Source organism: Lissotriton vulgaris, chromosome 8 (assembly GCF_964263255.1).
Source record: "Lissotriton vulgaris chromosome 8, aLisVul1.2, whole genome shotgun sequence".
NCBI classification, from domain to species: Eukaryota; Metazoa; Chordata; class Amphibia; order Caudata; family Salamandridae; genus Lissotriton; species Lissotriton vulgaris.
The window spans coordinates 1,262,218,098-1,262,231,849 of record NC_141696.1 but is presented as its reverse complement, the minus strand read 5'-3'; the positions used below and the strand labels follow the sequence as shown (position 1 = coordinate 1,262,231,849).

Genomic DNA, 13,752 nt, shown 5'->3' with positions numbered 1-13,752 from the left:
CATATAGCATATGCCTCAAAACCATAATTATATGAAAAACACTAGTTTTGCGTCCAGTGGCCCTGTTATTTTAAAGTCTCAAGTTTCAATGGAAAGGCCTATTTTTAGTATGCTAATAACGTCATAGCTTCACGTGACACAAAAATGACTGGCTAAACCAAAAAGGGGTCTGGTTATGTAATGATGCTCTGCACTGTACTGCAATAAAGGCCAGGCCCTGTGCTCAACCCATTCTGTTCATAGCCAAATGTTGTGCTTAGTTGGGAATACCCATACTGAGGCTAGGCCCACTCCTTGGCCAGCGCTAAGTAGCCTCTGAGATAAGACCCAACTGCACATGGTTGAAGGGAAGTCAGAGTGGATATGTGCAAAAAGAGACTTAGCATAGGACTATGTATTGCAGATACAGGAGTTGGAAGCAGTAGTTGGCTAAGGGGGAGGTGATACATGATAACAGAAGACTAACCACACATAAAAATACACCTGTAAATAATGACCTACCCAAACAACAGTTATGTCATTAATGATGTCAGTGGTTAGGTAAATAGATAATATCACTAATCATCTCAATGGTGTAATTGGTGATGCAGTCTTTCATAAAATGTCATAGGCAGGGCATTGGGGCGAGTTGCTTGGCTAACCATAACTGGCAGTGATTTCAATTTGACCTAGAATCGTAGCAATAATCTTTCCCTCTCTCTCTCCAATCTACTCCTTCCCTCTCCCTCCACCTCTTTTCCTTCCATTCTCTGTCCCCCATATCATTAAATGTGGTAGACAAGGCATTCCCTGAACCAACTTAGAATCTTGAGTTCAAGATTCCTGCAGGTCAGCATAGGAGTATGGGGGAAAGGCAAAGATAGTTTGGGAGATCTAAAAGTAATATTTCCAAATGTAAGTCTCATATGTACGTTTGCTCTTTGTAGATCAGATTTAGACCATACCCAACATGAAGATTCCACTGTACTCTGACTTCTTTTTTAGAGTAACTCAATTCAGCATTTTCTAAGATACGTGCACAACAATGCGTGGATGGAATTTAAAGGTTAATATTTTGCGTGGTTTTTTTTGGTTTGGTTCGATCATTACTCTGGAAATCATTTGCAAATCCGGAACAGCAGAGGATTTTTTTATTTTTATTTAACAAATTAGGATTTTCTCTACCCACTTAGCATTTTTCCTCTCATTTCTGGATCTGTAGATCTGAGCAATGTGGTATACTGATAGAGACAGAAAACTTGTGCTGTGACAGCCATTATGTTAGATAAGGGATTCTTGAATATTTGTGGGATCCTGCGTCTCAGAAAAATCATATAGTTTGGCATGAAGGGACCAGGAAAGAATATCCACAAAACACTACAGCTATATAAATGTAATAGTTTAAATGGATAACTGAATGAAAGCTTCATCTTTAAGAAGAAACTTGCAGGAAAGGCTTTGTTTATTTCATCATGCCTAAATATGACAAACATTAATTGTGGAGGGTCCCTGTAGGATACAACGATCGCTAAAAACATTTTTAAGTATGTTTTGAATATGTCACCTAAATGTTTACTCAAAAAATGACATTCATACAATAGCTGCAGTAGCATGTAAGACATACTACTTTATCCACATATACCACATAGCAACAAACGGTGTCACCTGTACCTTCTACTGGCCCTTAATAAAATCCTTTGAGGCTGCTTGCATGCTACAATGTTATGTTGAAAGATGTGCTCTGGCGACCAACTGAAATGGCTTCTTGGTAGCAGAGCTCTGTGCCTGAATCCAAATGCACCATACCCGTTCTGCATATCGGACCAAAATTGAGTCTCAAAAATGGTGACTGGTCTCCTACTGCTTCTAAGTGCCAGAAGAAACAAAGACTAATCATCACAGGTTGATGGAAGGGAGATTGCAGCAAAGGCCCTCTGATCCATGGCACAATGCTAAGTAAGGCCGGAAGACTCGGTGATGTGGGCTGCAGGTCTGCCTGGGACCAGCATGGTGATACATGCCCAAGTTGTAGGTGCCTCCGTCTGGTTGACTATGTGTAGTCCCACTCCCCACACATCTGAACAGCAGATCATTCAATGGTTGCTCAGGTTGCAGAGGTATTTGAGACCAACTCTGAATGGCTGTGTGCTGTGACAGTTGAACCCTGGTATTTGGTGACAAAGGACCTGCCTGTGTGAAAGGCTACTTTGCTTCATGAAGCAGTGAAGCCAGATGCCAAAGATAGAGGGGCATTGATAGATCATGCATGAGTAAGTGTGATATCAACCTGCCTGGGGATGTAGAACTACTTATCCTACTGTGTCTGCCATTCTGAAAGCAAACATGAGTCATGCGCAGTTTACCTGTAAAGCTAAATACTGCTCAAACCCATTCCCACTAAGGTGTAGTCAAAGACTGACTGAAAGGTGGTCTGAAACACTTCTTCTCAGGGTTTCAGGCAGATTTCTGTGACTGTGAACAGGAGTGCCTGTGAATCCACTTCTCACAGTTTGTACAGACAACCAGTAGTATTGCAAGTTGTCATTCGAACAGAATTGGCCTTTCGAACAATACCAGTCTGGAAGACTGATGAACAAAAACACCACTGATAATTAAATTGATATCATGGCTTTCCTGGTTGACATGAGGGGGAACTTCAAATCAGTTCACCAGAAAATTGACATCCTCAAAAGGCATGGAAAGAAATCTTAAAGAACAGAATTAATTTATTTAAAAAAAAATTGACTGGATTTGTCACATCGTAGAATTTTTTGTTTTGAAGATATGACCACCTCATAGTGCTGCTGTATAAAAGGTGTTCACTCCTGTCTAAAAATATTAGGCCTCCCCAAAACCATTGACTTGTGAAGGCTGTAACCCTTTTTAAAGAGTTTGCTTGCTGACCTTTTGGGGCACACCATCCTCTGTGTTGTTTTTATTTTCTGCGAGAGCGCACTTTTCCCTTCTCCTGAGACCACACAGTTAAAAGTTCTGCTTTATTCGACTCAGCTGAGAGTAAACCTACTTGGGAAATCTTAGCGCTTCACTGATGCAAAAGAAGCATTCTTCCATATCTGAATTTTTCAAGTTGATTGTTGGGTCAGTAACTGATTATGCAACATTTTGGGGGATCTTTCACTGCTACATAGGATGTATGACATTACCCAAGCAAGCAGAACTCTAACAAGATGTTCACACAGTTACAGCCTGTTGGGGCAGAACTGCACATTCTGGAAAACAGCATACTGACTTCGGTGACCCTAACTGTTTAACAGAGACTAATATTCTACTGCAGAAATATCATTAAATGGATGATAAGCAGATTATCTGACCAAACAGTCATTGGCTCATCATTACTGAGATAGCAAAAGACCTGGCAAAACGCGTGAGTGGATGGAGAAAAGAAGTAGGGGGAAGGAAGTGATAAAGAAGGTTAGAAATGAGGACTGAGAAGTAGGCACTGACATTTGCTGCATAGTGGTGGCTTTCTCTGTCTACTATTCCTGTTTATGCACTTCCAGGTTGAAGCTAACCTATGCACATTTTGAATAATATGTGGTTTGCGGCATGCCTTTTGCATGCATGGAAAACAGTAGCAGAAAAATACTTTGCAAACCAGGCTCATTGACTGAGATTAACTAGCATTGCAAAGCCAGTAGTTTCTGTTTTATATTGCAAGTGGCAAACTATACCGGTGGCAAAGCAAACCTACTTTACATATATCTCAAAACAAAACATTGAATTCATTATTTTCAATCTTTCTAAAATGCATGGTATATTGCTCAAATGCTTTTCATGCAGGAAACAGAACAGAGTTAAAAAAATCCTGTTGCATGCAATTAGTTTACAAATGGCACAGAACAACAGTTGAGAGAACATAATTGCTGTCAGAGGCTCTGAGTAAGGCATTGTCAGAGATTTTAAAGGGGAAAAAGCTTGCCACAGCCTAGTTGGAACTGATACAGTTTCTTCGGCCACTTCGTGCACTCCCTCAGTCCAGGGGCTATGTAGTCCTTCTACCTCAAATGCCAAACGAGTGAATACAGCAGACTGCTTCTCCACCCTGAAAGCTGCCTTTATGTTATGAGGCCTGGACTTTTACAGGTAATACAGGAAGGTAACCAAAATAATACTTTAAAGTCTGCTCTTTAGTCAGACTTCAGTAAAATTCTGTTCTGGTTCTTTCATGAGCAATCTTGGAGGGCTTGCAGTCCATTGTAAGTTGCTGGCACAAACTCCTATCACCTAATGATCTACGCCTCACATATTTTTTCTGCTTTGCAAAGTGTGTCAACGTGTTAGTACTTCAAAAAATCCAGAGACCTATTACATTCAACAGAGCTTGTATTGGGCTTTTGTTGTAAATATATCTCTCGACTGGAATAGAATTAGGTTTCTTCCCTTCCACTTGGAGTTAGTAGTTTGATATTTCTCCTGCCCTTGATACTGAATATCATGATTGTATCCATTGCCTTGAAAAATTGTGTTAACTGAAAAAGCTAGAGGCCTTATGCAGTGGGTAAGAAGACTATGACAAGCTGCCTTTTCTTGGTGAAGTGTTCTAATATGCAGGCATTGTACAATAGAAAGAAGCAATGCACAAACCACCCGAAAAATACAAATGACAGGTGGATGCTTTTTGATTCGAGAGCAAGGTTAGTCCAAACATGTGCAGCATCTGTGGCATCCAATGAAGGTCTTGATGCAAGTAAGAAGTTTACATCTGGCTGGGTGCATATCCAAAGAGAGACTGTTGATCTACCCAAGTGTAAGTACAAGTATTAAACATGTCCTTTGCAAAAGGCTTTCAAAAATGATCTACCATTCACTTTAATAATGGTTGTCTCTTCCACCCCAGACCCTTTGTTTTGGAATTTTGTTAGCATTGATGGGTCCTACGGCATCCTGGGCCCTTTATCAAGATCAACCTATCGGTCATGTAAAAAAAGAATGTGAAAATCATTAGAGTGGACTTCATGGTACATGTGCTTGCCTTCTGACAATTAATCACTTGGTAGAGGTTTCTATTACCTTGCTGCAGATGCTTGTTTAACGTGTGTTAAGAATGTGGTCACTGCACAGGAGAATAGTCATGATTGTTGTATGCATTTTCCATATCTGATATTTCTTTCATATATTAAGATCATTTGTTTGTTCTGTTTTACAGCTGACATGGGTTTTGCCAGGTTATTTAATTCTCCTTTGAAGCCTTTAGCAGATTTAGATCCAGTAGTTGTAACCTTCTGGTATCGCGCACCAGAGCTGTTATTAGGAGCAAGACATTATACTAAAGCTATTGGTAAGTAAAAGTAAGGAAATGCACTGTGCATCTTCTCTTATTTAATTGTTGTGCCTACAGCATTATTAAACATTGTTACCTCGGTTATTCTGTCATAGAGATATGAAAGTAACAGTAACTGTGTAGGAGCAGATATTGTTTTTGCTAAATATTTTTAATCTGTTTTCTGTTCCACTCAAACTAATAATTGAACAAGTACTTCTAGCCATTTGTACAATTGCTAAGGAATGTACTGTTGGTTAATAGTTGACAAAAATGTACTTTTGGCTATTCACATTGGTCACACAAATAAGTAGCTCAATAGAAGCTCAGCAGGTATACTTTTTTAAAATTTGTTTTATTGAAACATAACAGCTCCATCAAAATACACATCAGATAGCAGTGGAAGTGTATTTGTGATTTCACAATAGAGTATAAAAAAGAAAAACCTTCCTTCGGCGTACATATTGTTGGTCTATCCCCGGAGCATGCCCCGACAAAATTCAACAGGCTACATTAAAACATCCCTGCCACCCTGTCTAGACCCCCCCCCCCTAATCTGAGTCCTCACCCCGCCCTCCATCCCCAGCCCCCCCATTTCATGCCCAGAACCTCTCATAAGCATAGGCTCGTGGCCTCTCAGTATGTGTGGTTACCGAGTGTACACAGTGTGTGGTGCTCAGTGGGAGAGTTCCTATGGGGGGGTACCCTCATCATCGGTGAAGCCTCTGGGGTATCCATCCATTCCCCTCTGTACCTTCGCCATGCCAGCCATATCTTTTCCCATGTCTTGGGGCAGCCCCGACTATTATAAATGACTTTCTCTGCCACCAGTCCATGACTTGTTCCCATTCCTCTATCGTTGGTAACAAGTCACTCCCCTAGAGTCGAGCTACGTTACTCTTGGCCACCATGCTTGCGAAGGCTAACCATGTCTTATCATATTTGGGCCAGGCAACGTCACCTGTCACCCCCAGAATGTGCCATCTAGCCTCTAGCGGTACCTCCGCCTCAACACCTCCTCCATGATGTCTTTCAGTCCGACCCAATATGCACGAATTTTGGGGCAGTCCCATAGAATGTGAAAGAAGGTGCCCTCCTCCCCACAGCCCCTCAAGCAGAATTGTGTTGTCGCAAACCCCATCTTAAATTGCACTGTTTGGGGGGTTGTAGGACCTATGTAGGATGCTTAGCTGAACCAATCTGAATCTAGCTCGAATCGCCACCTCTCTAGGACATTGCATGGCCTCATTCCAGTCATCGTCCTCCAACAAGCCAAGGTCTGATTCCCACTTTTCCCTCAATGGCCCCAGTGCGTCCGGAATATTTTTAATGAGCTTTTTGTAGGTAAGTGTGATGGCTTTCTCAATCACAGGGTCTAGCAGTAGCCTGTCCTCAAGTGGGGCATACTCAAGTAGTTGATCCCCCTGCTTCAAATGGGTATGCAAGGCGTGTTTGAATTGTTGGTAGTGTAGGAATTCGCCATCACCCATTCGGAATTCCGTCTGTAGGGTCGCAAACTCCACCAATTGTCCCCTCTTCCATACGCCCCCCAGCGTATCTATGCCGGTCAGACTCCACTAGCGCAGTTCACGGAGTTTCACAACCTCCCTGAGGAAGTTGCCTTTCCATAAAGGCGTTTGGGCCGTAAGCTTCGCCACCCACCCAAGCAACTTTGTTGCCCGTTTCCACACTCATACCACTACCGCAGTCTGGGGAGGCAAGGACTGGCTGCGCCTGGCTTTAGAGTGTAGAGCCGCTAAGTATGAATCCGCTCCCTGGGCCATATGGTCCACCCGATAAGCGGGTTCCTCCTGTGGGGCAAATGCCCAGCCATTTATATTGATCAACTGTGTCGCCCAGTAGTATAGACGGATGTCGGGTACTACCAGCCCCCCTCATAAGGACCCCGCTGCCGTTTCCGAAGAGCAATTCTCGGACACCCTCCACTCCATAGTAAGGAGCGTTGCTCGGACTCCACCCTCTTAAAGACATGCTCCGGGATCGGGAAGGGCGAGCTCTGCAGAACATACAGCAGACGAGGCAGGGCCATCATTTTGAATACCATGGCCCTGCCCATTAGGGAGACCGGGAGGGTCCGCCAGTGCAGCACGTCACTGTGAAGGCGTTCCAGTTGTGTCTGGATATTTAGCTGGAGAAATGCAGTGTTGGATGGTGTGACCCATATTCCCAGATACCGGAACGTTGTGCTCCAGACCAGGCCCTCACAGCCAACCACGGTGTGAGGCTGGGGTCCCGCCAGAACATGGCCTAAGGATTTGCTCCAGTTGATACGATACCCGGAGTATTCCTCGAATTTGCGCAACATGACCATCAGCCACTGTATGGACTCCGGCGGTCTCTGGGTGTACAGCAAAATGTCATCGCCATATAGTGATACGCGCTCCTTGTCTATGCCCCACACCCCAGGGTCCGTCCTAACCCAATGGTCGGGAGAGGGGGCAGCCCTGTCTCGTGCCGCGCCCCAATCAAAATTCCCACGACATAGCCCCATTGAACCGGACCCTCACCAGCGGCCCCGTGTACAGTAGCTTCACTCAGGCGCAGAAGTTGTCCTCGAAGCCCAACTTCTCCAAAACTGCGTATATGTAGCGCCATTCAATACTATCGAAGGCCATATGGGCATCGAGAGATAGCAGTGTCGCTGGCACCTTCCGGCGCGTGGCTACTGTCTGCAGGACCCCGAATAGGCGGCGCAAATTGAGTCGCGTGCTCCTGTGGGGCTTAAAGCCCGACTGGTCCGGATGGACCAGCGATTGTATCACCGCACCCAGGCGTGTGGCCAGGATCTTCCCTAGGACCTTTGTCTCATAGTTACAGAGGGAGATAGATCTGTACGAGCTGCAGTCCTCCTGCGGTTTCCATGTCTTATGGATCACAACGATCGTTGCCAATGGTAAATCCCTCGGAAGCTGCCCAGTGTCCCGCGCCTCGAAGAACATGCTGCACATGTGGGGCGCCGTGCGGCTAGTCACACAGCCAAACGCCTCCGCTGGGAACCCATTGGGCCAAGGTGCCTTTCCTGTCTGCAGGTCCCCCATGGCCTCCTCCATTTCCTTGACCGTAATATCCGCCTCCAGCACGTCTCTGTCCGCGGACTCCAGCACAGGCAGCCGCAGGGGGCCCAGGAAATCGCGACACTCCTGTTCGCCCCTTGTCGTGTGAGACCGGTAGACCTCCTCATAATATCGCATAAAATCTTCCGCTATTGCCACGCTTGTGGTGCTCACTGACCCATCCGGCCGCTCTATCCTCGGCACCCAGCTGCGGTCTCGATCTCTCTTCTCCAGCCAGGCGATCATTTTATTCGCCTTGTCCCCCCTCTGTTGGGTGGCAAGTGCATGCGATCGCGCCTGTTCCGTCAGGACATCCTGTAGCTCTTTACTTAAGAGGCGTGCCTTATGCTGTCTGTCCCGCTCCTGAGCATGAGTACGTTCTGTCCCGCTTTCCAGAGCATGAAGCTCCGATTCCAGTTTCTCCACCTGCGCCTGTTTGTCTTTACGCCGCCTCCCTACCTCGGCCTGTACAAACTCCCTGGCCACTGTCTAGTACGCCTCCCACACTATCCAGGGGGAGCTCACAGAGCCTACATTTTCATTGAAGTAATGGTCCACCCTCTCCCGGAACCTCTCCTGGAACTCCTTGTCCTTAAATAGAAAGGAATCCAGCCTAGGGGGGACACTCCAGTCTCGCTTGGGACCCATCATCTGTACCCCCACCGGTGCATGGTCAGAAATCCCTCTAACTTTATGATGTCCGTCTCGAAAAAGGTCCATGTAGTCTGCTAGTGTAAATATGTAATCAATCCTAGAGGATGACACATGGGCTGCAGAGATGTGCGTGTATTGTCTAACATGTGAGTTATGTGCCCTCCATAAATTGACCAAGCCCAGCACCTGTGCAAAATCCCTGAGGTGGCCTGTCCCTCCCCTACTCGGTGTAGTCGGCGATCCGTCCAACTCTCTAGCCATCACATCGTTCATCTCCCCTGCTCCCCCCCCCCCCCCCCCAGCCCCCCAGGACAAATGTCCCCATAGGCATTTCCAACAGCAGCTTTCCAATATCAGGGAGGGTAGTCTTGTGTAGCTTCGGAGGGATGTATAGCGAGCAGAAATTCAAAGTGCGGCCCTTCCATTGTGCAGATAATGCCGCAAAGCGACCCAGGGGATCAGACCAGCAGCGCCCCAGGACCAGTAGCAAGGAGCTTTTGATTAGGATACCTACTCCCCTGGATCCCGTTGTAAAGCCAGAATGGGCACGTAGGGTGTATCCAAATCTGTCTAGGGCCTTGCAATGATTCCCCAGCAGATGCGTCTCCTGTAGGAGGACAACATCCGGAGCGTGCCTGCGTAGGTACTCTAGCACAACAGTGCGCTTGATCTTGTTCTGCAGGCCGTTCACATTCCAGGATAGTATGTCAAGGTGTTGTGTTCTAGGCGAGTGTGACTCAGCCATTGTCCTCCCCGCAGAAGCTAAGGGGTAGTGACCAAATCCCCCTATCACCCCCCTCCCACCCGCCCAATGTGTGTCTCAATGGAGTCAAAACAAACATACGATACAAAAACAAACAATGAAAGCCAGAACAAAGCCCCCATTTTCCCCCGCAACAACCCCCCCCCCCAACCCCCCCCCCCCCTGCTACCCTGCTACGTCGGCCAACCGCGCCTGACATCCCCAACAAGCAGAGAGCCTGTAGCCCTTGAAATGATGGGTGAGTGGTGCAACCAAGTCCAGCATCCGAGGCTCCCCCCGACCCCACCTTACAGTTCATTAGGTAGTCCAACGATCGTCCCGATCTAGAGCAGTGTCCCATGACTGAGGAAGACCCTCCTAAGAATCAACCAGGGCACCCCATCCAAGTGGGAAATTAGCAACAGCAGCAAAGATATATCAAGGCCTGCTATCGATCCCCTCAGGAACCCCCATGCATTTCGAGGGCCCCCCACTCTCAGCGACCCTACAGGATTAGTATCCAAGGTCCCCTTATACGTTACATGTCCACAAGATCCTGCTAGTCCGAATCCACATACTCCACCTCCTCACTCCAGGTCCGGTGACGCCGAGAGGCTTCTCCTAGCCTGTTGGAGCTGGCTCTCCCGGCGCCGTCGTGCCTCCCCCGCCGACCCCACAGATGAAGCCGGAGACCGGGGGGGGCCGCGCTCCTCCAACTTCCTTGTGGTCCGGGCCTCTTCACTGCTGTCCCCGCTCTTCAAGCCAAGTATGTGCCTCCTCCGGGGTGGTGAAGAAAAAGGACTTCCCCCTCCGTCAAGACCTCGAGCCGCGCCGGGAAGAACATCATGTAGCGGAGACCGCGTTCTCAAACTTTCCTCTTGACGGCGTCAAATGATAGGCGCTCCTGCTGGACCGTGAGTGTGAAGTCAGGGAAAAAGCATATTGTGGCGTCCTCCACATGTAAGTCACCATGCTGCCGTGCCGCCTGTAGGATTGCATCCCTGTCTTTATAATTAAGAACCCGCGCGATGATGGTTCGCGGCGGGACCCCCGGGCGGGGCGGCGGGATTGGCGCCCTGTGTGCTCCCTCTATGACAAAGAATTTAGACAGTCTCTTGGGTTTCAGGCTGTTCAAGATGAGATCTTCTAAAAACAGCTCCACGCTAGCCCCTTCCATTTTCTCCGGCACACCTACCACCCTGAGGTTGTTTCTTCAGGCCCTCCCTTCCTGGTCCTCCAGCCGCGCCCCATCTGCCTCTGGTGGTGCGTGAGCTGTTGGACCTGTTGTTGTAACGACTTGGTGGTCCCCTGGAGGTCTGTAATGGCGGCAGTGTTTTGCGTGGCTTTCTCAGACGTTTTATTCAGATCCGCATGCTGAAGCGTCAATTCAATAGACAATTTGTCTATTTTATACTCCAGAGTAGTGCCCAAAGATTGTATGGCCTGCATTATGGAGGATAGAGATGGCTCACGGGGCTCCTCTGATGGCCCGGGGTGAGCCGAAGTTCCTCCTCCCTGGTCCTCCGTATAATTATCCATGGTGTTCGATTGGGTCACCGTGGACTTCTTGTTTCTCATGGCCTTGGGGGGTATTGGACGATCACCACTGGGCTTTCCGTCGTCTGCCCGCACCCAGCCGCCGCTGAGAGGAGCAGGAGTGGCCCTCCGAAGTTAAACACGGGCCCACTGATGCGCGCCGGCCGCCCGCCAATCTGGTCCACTGCCCACACACCTCACTCAGCCGTGTGCAGTCCGCTTGTGCTCCCCGTCCCGGCACCGTTGTCTCCGAGGGCCTCCTCCACCGCCAGGCGATGTGTCCCTGGTGCCCCGATATCTAGGGGCCTCCTGGCTTATATATTAGGCCTCACCTTCTTCCATCTTCTCACCGCGGTAGGGCCAGTCTTCTCCCCTTTCCCCCACTCCCCCGCCGGGGGGGGGGGCAACCTGCCACGCCGCCGCAGACCGGGGGAGGAAGCAAGGGTCCACACCACGTTGTGGCCTGGAGTGCACCGCCGCCGCGCGCCGCACTTGGCCGCCTTCCTGCGCTCCCACCGCGGCCCTCTGTTCACCTGAGGCCGGTGCTGCACTGGTGGGCCTTCATCCTGTAGGCCGCGCTCGGCCCGTACTTGCCGATCCCCGGTTCTTGGCTTCCCAGGGTCGGATCCGGACAGGGAAGGCACCGGCGGGCGTCGGAGGAAGGGAACTCCCCGATGCCGATGTGGGACGTCGTGGATCTGCAGGATCAGTTGTGGATTTTAGGGGTCATTGGGATCGCCGCCGGAGCGCCGCGAGATTATGCGGCCATCTTCGTCGCACCAAGCCACGCCCCCCCAGCAGGTATACTTTTAGAAAGGATTTATGTATTGAAGATATTAATCTTTCATATAAAAGAGATGAAAGAGTAGGATGAATCTTTAGTGCCATGTGTCGCACTGTGGCATGAGCTTCCTCTACTTTAAACCTTTCAGGGTTGCTGCTCCATCGTTTTCTAAAGATAACCCACCTTTGCAAGTCTGCCCGCAGACAAGGCTCCTGGCCTTGACAGACTCCCCATAACCTTTTACAAAGAATAATCCCAGATCCTAGCCCCCAGGCTACTCGATATGTATCGGGATGCCATAGAAGCAGGATTTCTTCCTCAATCTTTAAGGGAAGCCTTTATAGTTGGACTACTCAACCCGGTAAAGCTGGCAGATCAGTGCATCTCCTATCGGCCCCTGTCCCTCGTCCGTACCGACAATAGTATCTTTTCAAAGGTTTTTGCAAACCGGCTGCTGCTGTTGCTCCCGGTGATGGTGCGACCTGACCAATCTGTATTTATTCCAGGGAGTTCGACCTTACATAATTTTGTAACCCTTTTTGCAGTAATGCATCATATTCTCCCTCTGCTTCTCTATTGGATGCTTCGGAAGCGTTTGATTCATTGGAATGGACATACCTCTTCCCATCGTTGCAGAGAATGGAACTAGGGGCCTAATTCATTTCACAGGTTCAGCTTCTATACACTCTTCCCACGGCCTGCATAGGGCTCAACTACCTCATCTCTGAACCATTCCCGGTCATGCGTGGCCCGAGGCAGGGGTGTCCACTCCCACCCTCCCCCCTCCTCCCTCCTTGTTGTTTGCTGTGGCAATGGAGCCCCTTTCAGCATGTCTTGGCCAACATCACGTGGAAAGAGGCATTGGCTTTGCGTCCAGTGGTCTGGCTGTATTGCTATACGCGGATGACGTTACCCTTTGTGTGCAGGACCCACAGGCCAACTTGGACCCCTTAACGCGGAAGGTGGTGAAGTTTGGAGGTTATTCCGCATACAAGTGAAATAGGCAAAATCTATAATCTTTCCTTTAACTGAGACAACCCTGCCCTTCTCATCAGAATATCAGTTGAAATGGACTTCTGGCTCGACCAAATATTTGGGCATCTGCATTAGTAAGGACCCTGTAGAACTATGGTGGGCCAACTACGGGAGGGCGATAGACTGGTTAGAAGACCGCGTTCCAATTTGGTCCAGGTTAACATGGTCTATAGCCAGCCGTATCACCCTGGCCCACATGGTTATTGTCCCCAAAATCTCTTCAGGGTCTTTCCAATGCCCCTTACTACTAGTTTTTTCAAACAACTACGGTCCAACTTAATTACTTTGATGTGGGCAGGACAACAACTCTGTATGAGCTACTCACACTGCCACAGACACACAGGGCATGGGTGCCCTGGATATGCACCTCTATGCCATATGTGCGCAGGCCCAATATTTGCACTACGGGTTCATCCCATGCCGTTTCAGATGCATGTGGCAATTGAACTGGACAGAACTTCCTCACAGCCATTCACCAACGCTTTTTTCCTGCCCTACAAGGCCCCTAGGTCTGAGATTGACACCACACAGGGCTTGTGTTCTGCATGGGACGGTCTCTGAATGCTCACTGGTATACCAATGCTACATTCTCCGATTGTCTCTATGGCTAACCACCCTTCACTCCCGCCACTACATGACAAAGGAGCGATAGGGCGTGCAGGCAAAC

The 13,752-nt window shown here is 48.4% G+C and overlaps 1 protein-coding gene across 1 annotated transcript in view; it reads left to right on the top strand.

The window, feature by feature from the left end:
* CDK8 (cyclin dependent kinase 8) overlaps positions 1-13,752 on the top strand; it is a 203,339-nt gene that overhangs the window by 70,416 nt on the left and 119,171 nt on the right. Inside the window, exon 6 of the mRNA XM_086935177.1 lies at positions 5,147-5,278. Coding sequence (XP_086791303.1) covers positions 5,147-5,278 — 132 coding nt within the window. The remainder of the gene's footprint in view (positions 1-5,146; positions 5,279-13,752) is intronic.